Source organism: Lissotriton helveticus, chromosome 7, assembly GCF_964261635.1.
Source record: "Lissotriton helveticus chromosome 7, aLisHel1.1, whole genome shotgun sequence".
Lineage (NCBI taxonomy): Eukaryota > Metazoa > Chordata > Amphibia > Caudata > Salamandridae > Lissotriton > Lissotriton helveticus.
In genome coordinates this window covers 924042397-924061053 of record NC_136068.1, presented here as the reverse complement: position 1 = coordinate 924061053, position 18657 = coordinate 924042397, and the positions used below count along the sequence as shown (strand labels likewise).

Genomic DNA, 18657 nt, shown 5'->3' with positions numbered 1-18657 from the left:
GATGATATAGGAGACTCCTATAACATAATGTGCAACTCTAAAAAGGAAGTGAGATCTAGTAGGCAATAAAAGGGATTGTCATTTACCATACCAATAGGTCAAACTTTGCCAAAAGCGAGACCTATTGTATTGCAGAGCACGGTGTCCGTTAAGCGCATGCCACGCTTCCCATTAAAGTAAAGCAGACGCTGCGCTGAGCAGTACAGTAAAAAAAAAAAAAGGAACAGAGTGTGGTGTCCCTGAAGCAGGCACCGCGCTCACTAGTGAAGTAAAAAAAAAAAATTAAACTGAGCACGGTGTCCCCAAATAAGGCACTGCGCTCAGCAGGCAATTTTATTAAATAAATAAAGGTAAAAGAAAGTGCGGCGTCCTAGAAGCAGACGTCGCATTCTTCTTAAAAGTAATTTTAAACAAGCATTAGAAATGCAATCGGGCTCGGATTTATTTGAGTTTGAGCTAATGGCATTGTAAATGCCAATGTCTTTTTGCCATGTGTTATGGAGTGTGTGCATGTGGTGTGTAGTGGAAGTATGTTGGTTGAATTGTAATTTTACCAATGGTGGCATGCTGTGCTTTATATGAATATGTTTAAAAGTAAAGTGTACCATACTGCGATTGCTTGGTGGAAAAGTGCACTGCCGGCTGGAGGTGTGTGTGCCTGGTGGAAGGGTGCACTGACGGCTGGTGGGTGTGTGCTTGGTACTCACTGTCACTCTGCACTCACTGTCACTCTCTGTCACTCACTGTCACTCTGCACTCACTGTCACTCTGCACTCACTGTCACTCTGCACTCACTGTCACTCTGCTGTCACTCTGCACTCACTGTCACTCTGCTGTCACTCTGCACTCACTGTCACTCTGCTGTCACTCTGCACTCTGCTGTCACTCTGCACTCTGCTGTCACTCTGCACTCACTGTCACTCTGCACTCACTGTCACTCTGCACTCACTGTCACTCTGCACTCACTCTGCACTCACTGTCACTCTGCACTCACTGTCACTCTGCACTCACTGTCACTCTGCACTCACTGTCACTCTGCACTCACTGTCACTCAGCACTCACTCTGCACTCACTGTCACTCTGCACTCACTGTCACTCTGCACTCACTGTCACTCTGCACCCCCACTCTGCACCCCCACTCTGCACCCCCACTCTGCACCCCCACTCTGCACCCCCACTCTGCACCGCCACTCGCCACTCTGCACCGCCACTCTGCACCGCCACTCTGCACCGCCACTCTGCACCGCCACTCTGCACTGCCACTCTGCACTGCCACTCTGCACTGCCACTCTGCACCACCGCACCGCCACTCTGCACCGCCACTCTGCACCGCCACTCTGCACTCTGCACCGCCACTCTGCACCGCCGCACTGCCACTCTGCACCGCCACTCTGCACCGCCACTCTGCAACGCCACTCTGCACTCTGCACCGCCACGGCACCGCCACTCTGCACTGCCACTCTGCACTGCCACTCTGCACCGCCACTCTGCACCGCCACTCTGCACCGCCACTCTGCACCGCCACTCTGCACCACTGCACCAACATTGCACTGCACCGCCACTCTGCACCGCCACTCTGCACCAACATTGCACTGCACCGCCACTCTGCACCGCCATTCTGCACTCTGCACCGCCACTCTGCACCGCCACTCTGCACTCTGCACCGCCACTCTGCACCCCCACTCTGCACCCCACTCTGCACTCTGCACCGCCACTCTGCACTCTGCACCGCCACTCTGCACCCCCACTCTGCACCCCCACTCTGCACTCTGCACCGCCACTCTGCACCGCCACTCTAAATGACAATGACTTATATTTATGTTTTGGTTTTAAAGACACAAATAAAAAGGCATTGCCATTTACAATGCCAATAGCTTAAACTCACATAAATGCGAGACCTTTTGCATTGTAACTTATTTCCCCCCCCAATCAGGCGCCCAGATCTACAAAGCAACACTTCAAGATAAAGTCCAGAGCTGGGCTGTCCCCTAAAGCAGGAAGCAGCTATTAACGCGTTTCATGGTAAAATCAGGTTTCCCCAGACTAAGCATCTTGGTTTAGAAAGATACCCAAAGGTCATACCCCTGCTCACAAGGTTATGGTGACTGCCAGCTCTAAGTACCTGGTCTGACTGAACGAATTCAATATAAAGGATTCAGTCGAACTCAGATAGCTCAGTCGGGGTAAACACCCGCTGCCGAGGTCTGTGTTAAACATAGGTGCCCAAAATAGTTAAAATACATGTCCGATTTTCACTGTTTAGAATAATATATATGTGAAACAATGAACCCGAATGGAGCGCATATATATATATATATATATATATATATATATATATATATATATATATATATATATATATATATATATATATATATATATATATATATATGTTAATCAGTTATAGAGCTACTCACTCAGCAAGTCTAGCCATAGTGCAGTCCTCCTGGACTTATGTTGGACGTCCCTGGAGTACACTTTGCAAGTTACATTGACCGAACCCACAATAACACTTCAGTAGGTTTAAGCTACAGTTTAGAGCTTTCTATGTAATGTGTTGGTTACATGATCTAATTCAGGAGCGTGATAAAGGCCTCCCAACTCTTCAAGGGCCCCCCCATTCAGTCCAATGTCACTTACAGTCTCTGAGACACTGGAGACTCGGGCACCTCATGACATTCTGCGGGGGAAGAGGGATTTGTTTTGCGTTACGCCGCCGATCCAATTCTAATAAGACAGCTCCGTGGGTTTAGCCTACTCCAAACATCTGTGCAGCCAAGTTGGAGGGTCCGGGATCACATCTTTCAACAAATTTGGGATGTCAAATAAGGGATGTCATCAATAAAAAGTACAATAAAACTAGTGCTGCTTGGTTGAGTGATAATACGTCTGTGCTGCTCTTAAAAGCATCGGCACAGAGGCCAAGGATTGCATGAGCATAGACCCTGAAACACTGCCTACGCATGAAATTAAGACCCCAGCTGGCAGCTGCTCGGATGGTGTGGGTTTACAAAATCAGATGTATAAAAGTGATTAGAAAGGGGACGAGATAGTGCTGTGCCTATACAAAGCCCGGGTTCTGGTTTACAATGATTTTACTACCATGGAGCAGGTTACCATCCCGGAGTCCTCTTTCCGAGCATCAGTGCCAACAGCTAAAGTGGCGTACATAAAACGCTGCCTGGTAGGCACCAAATCGCCCTTCACCAATCAGAAGACGGTGTTGTGCACCACAGAGAAGGGGCTGCTTTTGCCAGAGAGGTCGCCTCAACACCAGTGATACTTACTCCCCATTCCTCCGGAGCGGCACCTCTGAGACTGGCTGCTCACACCGCAAAACTCCTCTTTGAGGCAACGCCTATGAAGGCGACGGTTAAGAAGGCCGTTTATGTCAGTCACTTCGGGCCGCACTGCAGAGGTGCTGTCTTGCAGTATGATGGTGGCCGAAACCCGAATAGGACGAGGGGCGTGTGGAAGTGTGCGGATAGGATGGCGGAGCCGAGAAGGGCCGCGTAGAGACCCTGAAGGATGTTGGCGGGGAGGCAGCCGAATACTGGAGTGTGAGCGACAGTGGGCGCTGTAAGAAAAAGAAGCGTCCACGGGACCACTGTAATGAATGTGAAAAGGGAGGGGCAACCTCTCACAAAGAGGTTTGCCAGAGCTTAAAAATCGAGAAAGAACCCAACGTCAAAAGCTTTCGGGAACACCAGAAAGCTTTACCTACTACTTTTTTGTGGCAACGGAGGTGCGATTCAGCCCGCGATTCAGCCAGTCAAGCAGGAAGGAAAAGGAAACTAGTTGAGAAAAGCCTAGTATTGCAGGAAAAACACCGGGCGCCAATCATGATGGGAATTGTAGTTTGTAGAATGACGTACAGAGCCACGGTTCGCGGCTGCTATAGGTATGCAGCTCTGGGGAAATAATACCAAAACGCAACTTTACTACATCAATAATAGTGAGTATTCAACATCTATTGAATCAAGCCCAGCAATCAAATATGACGCAGTGCACTCTCTCGAATTCTTACAAAGTGAAGTGAGGCTGATGAAGCCCTTTCCCGGCCTGGCCTGCAGCAGCTGCGCGCTGAGCGCTGCTGAATGGTGAACGCGCCCGGCCATCTGGATTCACTTACGGAGGCACCCTGACAGCTCCTAATTATAATTAATGTACTTCTTTGCGCGAGCACGAACGAAATATGCCCAAGATGGCGGAACAAAACTACATTTACCCTATCACTTCAAGCCTATTAAAACGACAACACAACGAAGACGAATCACTGGCCAGATGACAGAACACGCAAAGGAATGTGTGGAATTTGTCTCGGCCAAAGCCCTAGGAGATACTTCTTTTTTTTCTTCTTTAACATTAGTTCTCGAAACTCCTCCCACTTTCAGTGGGGAGGAGTCCGAGCCCTAAAAAAAGTGTTGCCATTGTACTGTGGAAGCAGGGGGCAGGCACTTTTTAATTTTTTTGAAAGATAAGCTAAATAGGTGGCCGTATAGTTAAAAAATGTTTTTTAATAAATTCTTTATTAACGTTTTCTTAAACCAAAGAGACATAAGTAGCATACAGTACATTGGCAGTGTTGTGCAATCATCGCGTATAAATTACAATATCACAGCCTGTCTGGCCAACATGTAATCATAGTTGTCTGCTTTCCCCACAGTACATTATGTTTAATACAACAATACTTCCATCTCTTTTCCCTTATTCCAGGGCACTTTTCACCTCCTCAACCTGCTAATGCAACAGGGTCTGACGCTCAGTCAGACGATACACAATGGTCTTGTTAGGCAGACTTCCCACAATAGCGCCCACCCTCGCGCGCATTAGCCCTCTTCCCCGTGTGCAGGAGTGGCCTCGCTCTCAGCGTCCTTTTCTTTAGTCAATAGATATGTCTTGTGCAGTGCCCAGAAGTATTTAGGTCGGCTGCTTGGCTGGAGAAGCTCACTATAGTTCTCAGTCTGCATACTACAATACATCATGTCCTTTGACCAACTTGCGATCGTAGGGGTCGGGCCACTTGCCCAGCTTATCCCTACTCTGCGCCTGGCTAACAGCAGACCCATGTCCACCAGTCTTCTAACTGCCTTTGATGTGGGCTAAGAGTACCCTAACAATGCTAATGTTGGATCAGGGACAAATGTTATATCTATGATCTCTCCTATTTCTTTAAAGACTCCCACCCAAAAACTGGCGATGCCTGGGCATAGCCAGGCCAGGTGAAAGTCCGCAATGCATTCGCCGCAACGCTCACACTCCGCAGTGTTACATAGCCCATATCTACACAGTCTCAGTGGCGTATAGTACACCCTATTCAAGTATTTAAAATGTATCAACCTGTGTCTGCCATTCTTAGAGATACGCTTTGTACTCTCGAAACAGGATTTCCATGTTGAGTCGTCAAGGTCCCTGCCCAAGTCAGTTTGCACCAAGCAAGTCGAACTTTTGTATAGAAGTGTTCCCGGTACATCAGACACTGTTTGCAAATCTTAGACGCTATTTGAGTTGGGGAGTCGGCTTTGAGCACATATGTGAGGGGAGCTAGTTCAGTCGGTTCTGCTAAATCACTTCCTAGGATGACCAGCAGGGTGTGTCTAACTCTATGGAACTGGCATCTGTGAAGCAGAGTGGCGTTCTCAGCGGCGGCTCCTACATCTTCCCATTTCTTTGCGGTACCCTCTGAGAACATATCACCTATTTTCTGGACGTTGAGAGTGAAGAGTGCCTGAGTTACCCCCTTTTCCCTGCACCGAGGCAGCTAGTGGCACCATTCTAACGGAGTCAACGGGGAGTACAAAATCGCTCCAGCTTGCAATTTCAGCAGGTGCTGCCAAGCCTGTGTAGTCGCATTGACAGAGTCCAGAATTCCCGTTCTGCGGTCCGGCGGTTTAAACAACTGTGCCGGCAGTTCGTGCAGGGGGGCAGGCACTTTTAAAGTTAGAGCGCCATAGCGCTCAATACGAAAGTGTCTGCCATTTTCCTGTGTAGGCGTGCTGCAAATACAACAAAAAGCAGTTGCCATTGTCCTCATTATACAGCATGAAAAAGTGGGGAACCAAATGGAGGCTTGGGTAATGTATGTACTAGCTGGTAAATATGCCTACAAGGGATTTCTTTCTATGCACTCAGTTTAACAATTGAACAAATTGAATTACTGATTGTTTCACTGTAGGTTACCAGTTGGAACCTATATGCATTGTTGTATGTTTTAATTATTAAACTGACTGCGTAGAAAGAAATCCCTTGTAGGCACATTTACCTGCTAATTGTCCCCATTAGTCAGTAATTAACTAAATAGTGCTCACCTACTTATAACCCACACTGTGTAACAAGCCAAGTAAAAGGGCCAGTTTCCATTGGAGGTTACAAATGAAGACAAGGCTGTACTAAGGAGGGACTAACAAGCCTTTTTAAGAATCAGATCCAGCATTCACGAAGGGCAATGGCACAAGTCAATGAAAAATATGGGCGGAGAGTGGGCAGGGCTTCAAATGCATACTCCAATACAGCATGCCTCGCACAGCAGCGCATGCACGCTGACTCTAGGCTCGACCTAAAAAGCATGGGTATTTTCTGTCTACATAAAATTCAGTCTTTCTGACCCTGCTGACCATTTAGACCCGATTTATGGTTTTGAATGTTGAAGTTATTTGTTGTACATTCGTATTAATAGTCAACAAATTTCTTGATTTTCTTTTTCAATTATAAGATATTCATTTGGGTACCTGTTGCTCAGGCTTTTTACACATCCTACTGCAGGGCTAGGGGAAACTTGGGGGCAAGGAATTGTGATGGAAGTTGACTTCCATTCTCAGGTACAACTGTTCAGTTTTGCAGGAGGCCTACATGTTGATTGACTGCAGGTAGCATAGGGCTCGAAAACTCATAAAAAGTTCACTAGACCTGCATGTCTGGTAAGTTGAATAATCTTCTCAACCTACCTGTTATGTACTTGACTCGTGAACTGGTCTCCACGCGATTGTCACATAGTTCACCTTACAAAAAACTCTCTAACTTCAGTCACGGAAATAAAAGTAAATGTAGGAAGACAAACTGACTTATGACCTCTGTCTCTGAAACACGAGCAAATGTGACAAGATAACAAGATTTAAAGGCATCTTTATTGTTCATTCATGTTGTGAGCAAGCAGAGCACCTGTTATCAGCTGCCAGAAAGGGTGCCTAGCCCCTAAAAAGAACTCTTCCTGATTAATTCTGGCTTGCTATAGCAAGTGGACTGAGGCAAATAATTGTAGGAATGGTTTGAGTGGATCTATTATTGTCTACTGATTTTGTTTGTACATTTATTTATGGACATATCTTGGGTTCCTCATTTTAGGAACCTTCTAAATGCTCTCAAATGCTTGAATATAAAATATAAACCTGTTGGCAAAGGTGGGAGATTGCGTATTTTTGCCATAATTTGCATAATTACAATTTTAATTTTGTGACTTTGTTTTCAGAGCATAGATGATGTAGCAAAGTTGGTGGAAAGGAAGGCAAACATCAAGAGTGATGAAGGGAAACACAAATTTGTTCTCAAAACACCAAAGGTGAGTTTCTCAGTTCTTTTTTTAATAAAATATGAATGTGCCAAGGAGTTTTCGATAAGGTTTGAATAATAATTCCCACAGAGCAGCTGATTTGTACTGGAGTGCAAAGGCACTGATGGTTCTAGAATTAAATCATCTTTGTTGTCACTGCTCCGAATTTGGGTTACAGATTATGACTCTGGCTTTGGAAGATGCTTTAGTTTGTGGTAATGTAGTTTTTTACAGTTTGAAGTAGCGCATTGCACAAAACATAAGATTTGATTGTAGATGGTTATGACTAGTGTCAGCCAATCCGGGGTGAGCACCTGACTCCCCAGACCCTAATAGGACTCCAGTTTTACCACGGGTCTGCAAGTATAATTTTCCCCTAACTCTGACCAAGGACTTTTTTTTAATCAAGTCTAGATGTTTTTGTCTACTTCATTTCTGCTGGAAAGTTATGCTCTCTATATTTACCACTCTTTTCATGAAGGTAAATATTTCCTTCTCCTACCCCTGTTCTGTACTGTTTCAGGTAAGGTTGACAGGGTACTGTTTTGCATCTCTTGGCAAGATATTGCTGAACATGACCCTCTTTGTGCAAAATGTTAAATCATGTGTTGTTTCCATTACCTTTCAAAGTGGTAGCATGTTTGTCCTCTTCCTATTGATTGCTGGGCCCAGTCTGTGGGTCAGGATCAAACACCCTCTTTGGATTACATACAATATGCATTCTACTTCTATTTTCAAACTATCGTTCTTTATTCTGTATAGTCTCAAATAGTCTCCTAGATTAAATTGCAAACAAATATAAAAGCTTACAGTAATTTGCCACTGAATTCTGTCAGTTTTTCTTGTTAGAATGTTGGCTTGTTCTACACCTTCAATTGCAGCTCTTATCACCTTGGCAGTTCTGAACCACCATTTAAACTGAGATTGGTCCCAAAAACTCGGTAACGTCTGCAGCCCTCACCATGAAATGGCAGCTCTTCAGAGGTGGAGTAGTTGGCATTCTCTTCTACAAACCCATTAAGACTGCCCCCATCTTTACACCTATGACCCCACCATTCTCCTCCGAATACCATTTAACAGTACTATGCTCCACATTCAAGGCTAATTTGCTGACTCTTGGCCACCTCGAGTACTTTAGTGTCTGACATTTGTACTCAGTATTCTCAACATCATAGTTTGAGACTTTTATCTGAATCTCAGAAATCAAATTGAGTATACGTTTTGCCCATGGATAACTCTAAATCTGCCTACTTTCAAAACACCATCACCTATCTTCAACGTTTATGACTGACATAGACAACAATTTTGTTTCTTCATTTTGGTGGACAATAATCTGTCTGTCTAGTCTCTCTGCAATATGCTTTGCATTGTACTTCTCTTCATATGATCAGACTAACCATAAATGTGCTGCTGACCGCTTCAGCCTCTCCTCTTACATCCCTACGACTCCACAACTGCCCTCTGTTGTGCTAGACGACTTTGCCTCTACTTCACCCAGAGAACTCATTCCAGTACTCAACGTGCCCACCCAAAATTTATAATCTCGAATTTATAAAACCTCTGTATTCAACCTATAAGGTATTACTGTATATGACCTCTTTATTCAAACCCTGACACCTAATTGATATTATCTCTTATGCTTTAAAACCGCAGTGGTTCTATTGTTCCTTTAAAATGAAAAATAAAATAAAAAAGGCTGATTCCACCTGGCCCTCAAATTAATGCCCAGTGTCTCAACCTTATTTCTTTCCCAAAATACGCGAAAACCTGATCTTCAGCCACCCGAATCTCTATCTCGGTTCTAGTGTGATGATGCCTTCTTATCCGCCTTCTGTGTAAAAGTCATCACTTTGGCTCATCCCTCCTCATACTCCCTTTTCTGTCCTCAGCGTTTGGCACTGCCAACCAGTCTACTTGACTGTGTAGCATTAAAATCCCTTGGGATTGCTGGCTCCATTCCAGACTGCTTTTCCTGCTACCTGTCTGGCGGACTCTCTGTTATATGTATCTATGTGGTATTTCTATATAGTATGAACCTTAACACAGGGCAGCGAAGCGCTGCACATGGTGAAAGGAAAGCATAAACTCATTGGGTAATGGGAGAAGAAGATGGGTTGTGGGTGGTTAATGTATTGTGATGTAGTGTTGTTTAAAGAGGTAAGTCTTCAACTCTTTCCTAAATTAGAGTAGCGGTGGGGCAGTCCTGATGAATGCAGAGTTGTTGTTCCTGATCCTGGGTGCATTGATGGAAAAGGCCTGCTGCTGTCTTGTTTTTTTTGTTGTTTTTTTACACTTTTGTCTACAGTCTGATGTTGTATTGGTTGTGGGTGTGCTGAGATAGTGAGCTTGTCTTGTACGCAAGATGAGCCGTGTGCTGGTCGTGTTGGCTTTTAAAATGATGCAACTTGTTTTGACAATGGTGTGGGCCATCATGGGGAGCCAATGGAGTTCCCTCAGGATGGAGGTGATCATATTTCTTCAGTCCCTAAATGATAGGGCTGCAACATTTAGGATGCCCTTAAGGGGTGCCAATGTTTAGTCTGGAAAGCTACGGAGTAGAAAATTTACACCGTCCAAATTCAAGAAAATGAAGGCTTCAACAGCAGTTCTGAAGTCACTTACTGGAAGAAACAGTTTGACTTTATTTGGATTATAGAGCTGGTACCAGCCTGTCTGTTTTTTGGGGGGAAATGTTTCCTGAGGATGAGGTTGGTGCCAAGGGGCAATTCAGATGACTTGGCATTCAGTGAAAGTTGGGGTTCATAGACGTCATAGTTCATGTGATTGAGCCAGGTTTGTACTCTATCTTGTTTGCTGTTCCAGGAATTCTATCTTGTTTGGGTTCACCTTCAGAAAAGAGGTCTGGATAATGCGCAAGCAGTGTTTGAGGCGGGCAGATCATCTCACCCTCCATTACCTGTTAATAACCCAAAGACTTTGGTCTGGTCTCTTTCCCCTACTTTCTCACTATACCACTTCCCTCAGTGACATCATCACTTCTTTATTGATTATTTTACCACATATGTATGACAGTCTTATTGCCATTTGTTGGCCATACACATCCTCAAGTTGAGTTCATCAAGGTCCTGTACTCCTCTGTGACTAACATTACTTGTAGCTCTGTCAAATTTCAGCAGTACACACTGATATTTGCAACATGTGCTGAAAAATCTGGGTATTATGTTTAATCACTCCGTGCTGTTATAGACTTTCATTACCACCATGGCCACTGCAGCCTGATAGCAAGTCCCAAATATACACAAAATACATCCTTTTATACTCTTCCGTACTGCCTACATACTGATTAACTCATCGGTTATTAAACCGGACTGTTCAAATATTCTTGTAGTGGGCCTACCTTACCACTCCTTCACCCCACTTGTTACAGTCATAAACTTCACCACTAGAGCTTTATAGTATTGCTCCTTCATCACCACATTGCTATCAAGCCACTGGTTTTCCACTTGCAATACAACCGGTTTCAAACTTCTAACACTAGTTTTAAAGCCATTAATGGGACATCCCCGAGGTACCTCTCTGATACTTGATAAAGATACATCCCCTCACCCAACACAAGATCAGACAATCAGCACTTCCTAGCTAAACCAAAACCACTGTGATGTTGTCTGGATTCCAGCATTTTGGCCTTCTTGGACTTAGAATGGGAAGCTTCTGACTATCGGAGATAACCCAACACAGCAGCAGTTTAAAACAGCAATCAAAGCTTCCCTCTAGAAGCTTGAATGGCACAGTAGTTAACTATTTGCACAGAATGTTCCTTCTAGTTTTGATTTTTTGTAAGGTTTTAGTTAGGACTCCACTCACTCCATCTATTCGCCTGTGTACAGAAATGAAAACCTGTCTTAATGTGCAACATTATTGATATAAATGTTGCTATCTATTAATTAATTAAACCAGCTCCATGATAAGAGTCGGTTCTCAGGCTACATGGCTCTCAGTAACTCTAGGAAACCTAATAATTAGGGGGTATAATGTTTTTTACCATGCACACACTGCAACTACAATAGTTTCTTGCTGTTCCTAAGTTTCTACCCAACTAAAACCACTTTCATGTTCACTCTCTTAGCCAATATTTGTAAGATAAGGACAAAACAAAGAGACCGGCATAGAAGCTGTTAGTCTCAAACAAACGGATGCTCCATGTTCTGAATATCTTTGTTACACGGGACAAAATGGAAATCTGTTTTATAACTCTTTGCCCTGCATTCCCCTGTTAAGGTGACCCACACAGGGGAGCTCACTGTCCCAGCTTTCAACCGGGCGGTGTGCTCAATTACTTGGTGTTAGTCACAAATGCCTCTTTATTTAGCATCATTATTTTAATGTTGAACGATGAAGCTTTTACTTTTATTTTCCTCAAAAGCATGAACTTGGTAACATAATTATAGAAACATAGTTTAAATGACATAGGCAAATGAAAACCCATTCCATCATCTTAATATTTTACATGTTTACACTGTAGCTATAAGCAGTTTTATAAGTGTGAGCAAACAATTATGACTTGCCCAGTGAGTTGGTTCCTAAATTTATCATTTTACTTCATTCAGTGTTTTTACATATAGTGGGCTTGTAGAGGATTTAGTGTGGAACTTAAACCGAGACCCTAGCCATTTATTTACTAAGAAACTCACTAAGAAGTCTTCACGTTCCCGAGATGAGTCTTTAAAAACCTCCTGATGTTGATTTCCTTATAGTAGCTGACTTCCATGGTAAAGTGCTCAATTGTGTTATGTCCTGGTTATGGACCAAACAAGACCCTATTAAAGTCTGCATGGGGCTGTTGATGCTGACCGGGGATAGAGCACTCCCTGAGGTGTCATTCGCACAATAATGCTCGAGTGAAAATTGATGTTTCTCTGCTACGTACCTATCGGACAGTCCAAATAAATTGCTTCCTACTGTTCTTTTCTGAATTGAACTTGCTTTATTTATTAGCAGTTCTGCATGTTTCTGGGATTGCCATAGGATTAGTATGGCTAAGATCCTCCAATATCTTATCACTGCTTTCTTGAAAACAACAAATAATCTAGGGTTGGTGTCAGATGCCAGCTTCAATTTTGAAGCACATATGTGGATCCTGATCCACAGAGCCCTACTCGTTCTAAAGCAAACATTACTCTATTTTGAATAATGTTGGTTTTCATCATTGAAGCCAGTGACATTCAGATCTGCTCAACTGCTATTTAAGTAACGGAAGGGAAATGTCCAATCTCTCTACGGGAGAAAATCATAGCATTGACTGATACAGTTGCTGCATTTGGGCAGACAGAAACTTCTGAGAACTCCCAAGAACCATGTTTTATTGGAAATGGTCCTGCAGATTGCTGTCTTGCATCTATTAATATTGAATTCCATTCCGGAAGAGATTAAATGTGAAGCCCACTCCATTGTTCACTTCCTAAATAAGTAAAATAAAGAAGGTTCTGGGTCCCTTTAAAAAAGCGCCCAGGTTTGTGGCGTGTTTCTTTTTTATTGTACAGTGTGAACTACTATATCCAATGGCACAGCAGAGGGTTTAATAGTTGAAATTATGTTACATAGGAAATGTCATCAGTTAGTGGTTTGGTTACATTGAAAAACATCAGCAGTGATTTACTTAAGTGTAATAATTTCATATCGTGGAAGAAAACAAGGTGCTTATTTGCATGATCTATTTTACGTTATTGGGGAGGTTAAGACGAGCAATAAATATGTATTAAAGACAAATTAGCATATAAGAATGTCACAATATTTGAAGGTAAAAATCCAGGCAAGAGAACAAGTTAAAGCATCTAGGTGGGGGATTAGGTTGCAATTACAGGCAGCCCTAAACCTATGGGTGGAGAAGGTGGGTGGAATTCAATTTGCTAGGTATTTGCACAGGACATACTTTTTAGCTTGTGTTTGTTGAGAAGGATTTGGCAAGTCTGATTACAGTTGGAAAAAAGAATTCTGCAGCGTAGGTGTATTGTCAGGTTTCCAGTGGTTCAGAGTAGACTTAAACACCAGGCATACGTGATAAGTATATTTTCTCCCTGAAAGGGAGTTCATTGTAAGACAAGCATTTGCAATGCAATAGGTCTCGCATTAGGAAAGTTTGAGCCATTGGTATTGTAAATTACATTTTTTTTTATTTATGTGTTGGTTGTGAAAATAGCTAAAGTAATAGCTTTGTCATTTACAATGCCAATAGTTTTAACTTTCACAAATGTGACACCTATAGCATTTGTAATGCAATATGTGTTGTATTTTCACGTACATCCAAGAACAGAAGTGAAATATTAACATTTTTTCGTGACATTTATAAGACAGACGTCATTGTTGTTCGAGTACTTTACGTTGGTATTCTGCAGCACAGCACTGTGTTAGCTATGCTGCTCTGAGTGTCAGAGCTGCCTTCCTTGCTCTGGTCCATGCAGTCTTGGCCTGCAGGACTCGGTCTTGCCAGTCACCTACCTAGTGGCCTACCACCTAGCTGCCAGGTGTCCCAAGTCCATGCATGGTAGGATAGGCTAGTCCCAGTATTTCGTTTTAAAATGCTGGGACTTGTAGTCCTCTTTTCTTAGAATGCTTGGACTTGTAGTCCAGGTTTCATCCTGGACACAAGACTAAGGGTGACCAGGCGTCCCAGATCTCCTCGGACATTACCTGTTTTCAAAGGTCTATCCTGGTGTCCCGACACTTTTGTTAATTTTTAATACATGTCCCAGTTTTTAGTAAAGGGGTCAGGTCACCCTGCAAAGCAGAATTTAAAACTAGGATCTCTTTCCGACGCCTAGAAGTCTTTTTTTCGTTTCACAATTCTTTAAGTAGGTTTTCCAAAAAATCCAGAACAAACAACTGTCATATATCAATCCAAAAATAGAAAGACATTATCATGAACAAAATTTACAATAGGAATAAGAAAAACAAAGGAGAGTAAAGTAGAAGATCAAGAAAAAGAGAGAAAAAAAAAGGAATAAAGAACACCAAAAAGCAAAAACAAAATTCAATACCAAGGTCTGAAATAATCTACATTTCTGCTAGGCATCACAGGAGAAGTTTACTGTGTGTTTACCGAAGAGAGGCTTAGTGGGAAGGAGGGGGCGCAAGGTGGCGGTCCAGCTGTTGCTATTTGTAAACATAGGCTAATAAATGTGTATGCGTGTATACAATATTTACCAAGATGATATATATGTACACACACATACATACATACACACACACGCGCGCACGCATATAAATATACACATACATTTACATGGCTGCGCAAAAAAGGGGCAGGCCAGATATACAAGTAAAACTGAAGGCTACTTTAATGTCTGCCATGTCTCAGTTATGCTTCTCCAAATCTGGTCACACTAATAAGACTACAAGTCCCAGAATTCTAAGAAAAAAACCAAGACTGCTCAATTTAGTCAGGCATGGACCCGAGAAACTTGGCAGCTATGCTACCCATCTGCCTTATATGAGCTGATCTTATTTGCATTCTCTCGATTAAGCATTCCACGGCCACTTTCATGACTGTGCAAAGTTTTAGATTTCTAGTTCAAGCATCGACTGGGCGTTACCTTTTGAGTCCGCGTCCTCATGAATACCTGCAGGGTTAATAATCGCTCACTGACTGAAGCTTCACAGGGCTCGTTGTCCAGGTGCCGCCTACAGAGAGTAAAGCAAACAGCAGGGGTCTGTCTCTACACGGGCCTTCGACGCCCATTTAAAATACTCGCTGCAGCGTATGACTTTACACATTTCTGCTGGATGGCTGCCTAGACACATTCCAAGGGGGCTAGACAGGTGCCCTGTGCGGCTTCATCGTGGATTAGCACAGGAATCACCTGTGCAGCCTGGAGCCAGGCACCCCAGACGGAACTCGCCGCAAGGGCTCTTTGACAGCAGCAGATCTAACAGTCAACTGTACTTACATTCTAGCACATACCATGAGACTTTATGGGTACCTCCTTCAGATGTTTTATTTTTCGTTTATGTAGCGCTGGCATGAAAGTTGTTTCATAGCGCTCGAGTACCACAAAATACTGTAGCAGCACAGCAGGAGAGTTTTCATGAATTGAACGCTGTCCTCATTTCTAAGAGAGCCGGTCGAAATGTGAGCCTGCACAACACAGGTTCACCATAACTTACATGGCATCCCAGAAGCGCAACCGCGCAACGCCGCCGGCCTGCGACCAGGAAGTCAGGCAGGCCGGGCGGGACAACCGGAAACAGGAAGTAGGAGGGCGGGAGCCTACCCCGCCTCCCACGGAAGAGCCGCGATTGTTTGCAGCACCGGAGCAGGCAGGAGCCTACCCTGCGCCCCGGTGCCGAGGAAGAGTCCTGCTGCCGGTGAGTGGGGCTTCGCTTTGTGGCTGGCCTGCGAGGGCGGGGGGCATGTGTGTGCGCGGCGGCGGGCTGTGTATGTGTGTGAGCGTGCGTGCGTGCGTCTTGGAGTCTGTGTGTATGCGTGTGTGACTGTGGGGGAGGAGGAGGGGGTTGCCTGTCTGGGTGCCTGCGTGTCTGTGTAAGTGTAAGTGCGTGTGCGTGCGTGTGTGTGTGTGTGTGTGTCTGTCTGTCTGTCTGTCTGTCTGTCTGTGTGCATGCATGCGCGTTAGGCTGGGAGTATGGGAGGGCGGCGCAGGACGGAACGTGCGCGTTCGCGCACACGAATCCAGCCTGAAAAAGCTTGTGCACCCTCTTGTCCTCCTTCCCCCGTAACAGATCGCTATTGGTCTCCAGCTGGACAAATGCATCCTTGCGGATGCATTGCCAGCGAGACCCAAAAACAGCTGCTACCTAAGATATTAAATGTTGAAGGTGAGAACTGAAATAGTGTCACTGGTGAAGTGGGTCCACTCTGGGAAGGATGTAGGGGTGAATAGGTTATGTAGCCTGGAATTTTAACCTATTCTACTTTTTTGCACATATCAGTCCATCAATCAGCCTTGCACATGTTAGATTGACCACACCAAACAGTCCTGTACATGAAAGAGAACACCTAAAATTGTTATCACAAGGCTCACAGTCTGTGTATGGAATTGTTAAAATGCTATGGACTCTTTCCAGATAATTGTATAGGCTAGGAGGCCATTCTGATTACATTCTGTGCACCTTACAGACACCCATAATATAATAACAAGAAGTTCATCCTCCTTCTGGGGCAACTTGCCCCTCTGTGCCCGAAGAACAAAGGAATATATGCTGATGGCAACTGCCTCATGTGGTAGGATTTGTGTGCTGGTGAATTTTGGGCTTTTCACCCCTAGTAACAAAGTGAATTAAAAAATAAGTAAATCTTTTCTTTTTCATTTTCCCCTATAGGGTACAAGGGATTACAACCCAAAACAGATGGCGATCCGAGAGCGTGTCTTTAACACCATAATCAACTGTTTCAAGCGCCACGGAGCAGAGACCATTGACACGCCTGTTTTCGAACTGAAGGTACGTGATTGAATTGTTTAAATTCAGACGTGGCTGACAGACTCCTGATTTAGAGATGCCAATATTACTTCTTCAATATTAAACATGAAATAGCCTTTTTTAATGCATCATTTGTGGCTCAGAGTATACAGCTTCATTTGTCAATCTGTTTCTTCTAATCAGCTATTTTGTTTGTCCTCCGTCTTGGTAATTTCTTTAACATTCATAATTCGTTGAATAATATCTTCTTCATGAATAGGATCCTTAAATTCATTTAATCTGGCACATTTATTTGTCCAAATCATTTTATTTCATCAACCAGGAAATCAGTGGTCATGAATCTTAAATATTCTTAGGAAGCCCTCCTTTATTCCCCCATTAACAACCCTCTTCCTTCATGTACCAAAAACAACCAAATGTATACGATATCATTGAATTTCATATCTGTTTGCCATTTTGAATCACATTGTTCTCTTGGATTCCTCCCTCTTTAGATAATGAGCATTTCCTGCTCACCTGTTTCATTTAGCTGTGGCCCTTCCCCAATCGGAAAAATAACTCCAAAACTCTTAATCTGGAAAATCTGGTTTCCCATTCACATACAATCTACCATTGGTTTCTAGCCCCAGTCAAAATATGACTTTCTCAGTGTTAAGGTATCAGTAATTTGTTTCCTGGCTAAAATAGTCCAGGTGCTGTTGTGCGAAAGATCATGGGTCCAATTTGTGTTTTTGGTTCTATAATTGTTTTAGATGCTGTCATATCAAACTGTCTCAATGTACAGCCTAGTGTTGGGTCCCTCAACCAAACAACACAAAATTATGGAGATCAGAAGGACCAGCATGTCTTTTATGACACTGCCTTTTGATATTTTCAGTTTAAGACATCTCCACCATGTATGCAGTGGGTATCCTAGTGCTCTGCTTTCCTCCATTTTGGGTCTGAGTTTGTCTAGGGTCTCGTACCAGTCATACATTCGTTCATTGTCTACCTCACTAATTTGTGTGCAACTGTAAGAGAGTGGCGCCGTTTTAACTCCTTTTCCTAACCGTTAAGCTGTGCTTCATCAGTTTGTTTCAATAGGCTTGTCCCATGTTCTTCATGTAAACCCATTTAAGGCATGTCATGATGACATACATACTTTAGAACTTGTTTACTTCAGACCCTTGTGTCTGGGGCAGATCAGCAAAGTCGTTATTACTGAAATCTCTATTCACTGCTTCCCTTAGGGATTATTACCAATGTCTCAATTGTACGTAGTGTCATCTTCGTGTTTCTGTAACCTTAAATGATGTTTGAATTGTTTGAATGACTTTCATTCATTTGCAAGTGTATGTCAGCAGGGCCCTTCGACGAAAAGGGACCTTTTGCAAGTTATGTTCGAAAGTCATCTGAGAAATATGTGGGCAAAGATGAAAAAGAGGTCAGACATTTTTGAAAAACACTTTACCCGTCATGTGAGGTATTGTCCTGTGAGGACTAATATAAGCTTTGTTAGATATTTGCTTTTTGTGATACAAGTTGTGCTACAAAGTGTCCACACTGCTATGGCAGGGGCTATATTATTTAGATTTTGTTGTTATACTTTGGGCAGCAGATGTGTCCTCTTCACTTCCAAAAATGATGGTCACTTTTGAGTGTAATTGATTTAAGAAATCTGAGCTTACTGTAACTGGGACAGCTTGAAACAAGTTGAATAGGCAAGGTAAGACATCCAT

The 18657-nt window shown here is 43.5% G+C and overlaps 1 protein-coding gene across 2 annotated transcripts in view; it reads left to right on the top strand.

Moving 5' to 3' along the window:
* LOC144769393 (histidine--tRNA ligase, cytoplasmic-like) overlaps positions 1 to 18657 on the top strand; it is a 178461-nt gene that overhangs the window by 14184 nt on the left and 145620 nt on the right. For both annotated transcript variants that reach the window (XM_078653448.1, XM_078653447.1), the window contains exons 2-3: positions 7466 to 7555; positions 16841 to 16960. In XM_078653448.1, coding sequence (XP_078509574.1) covers positions 7466 to 7555; positions 16841 to 16960 — 210 coding nt within the window. The remainder of the gene's footprint in view (positions 1 to 7465; positions 7556 to 16840; positions 16961 to 18657) is intronic.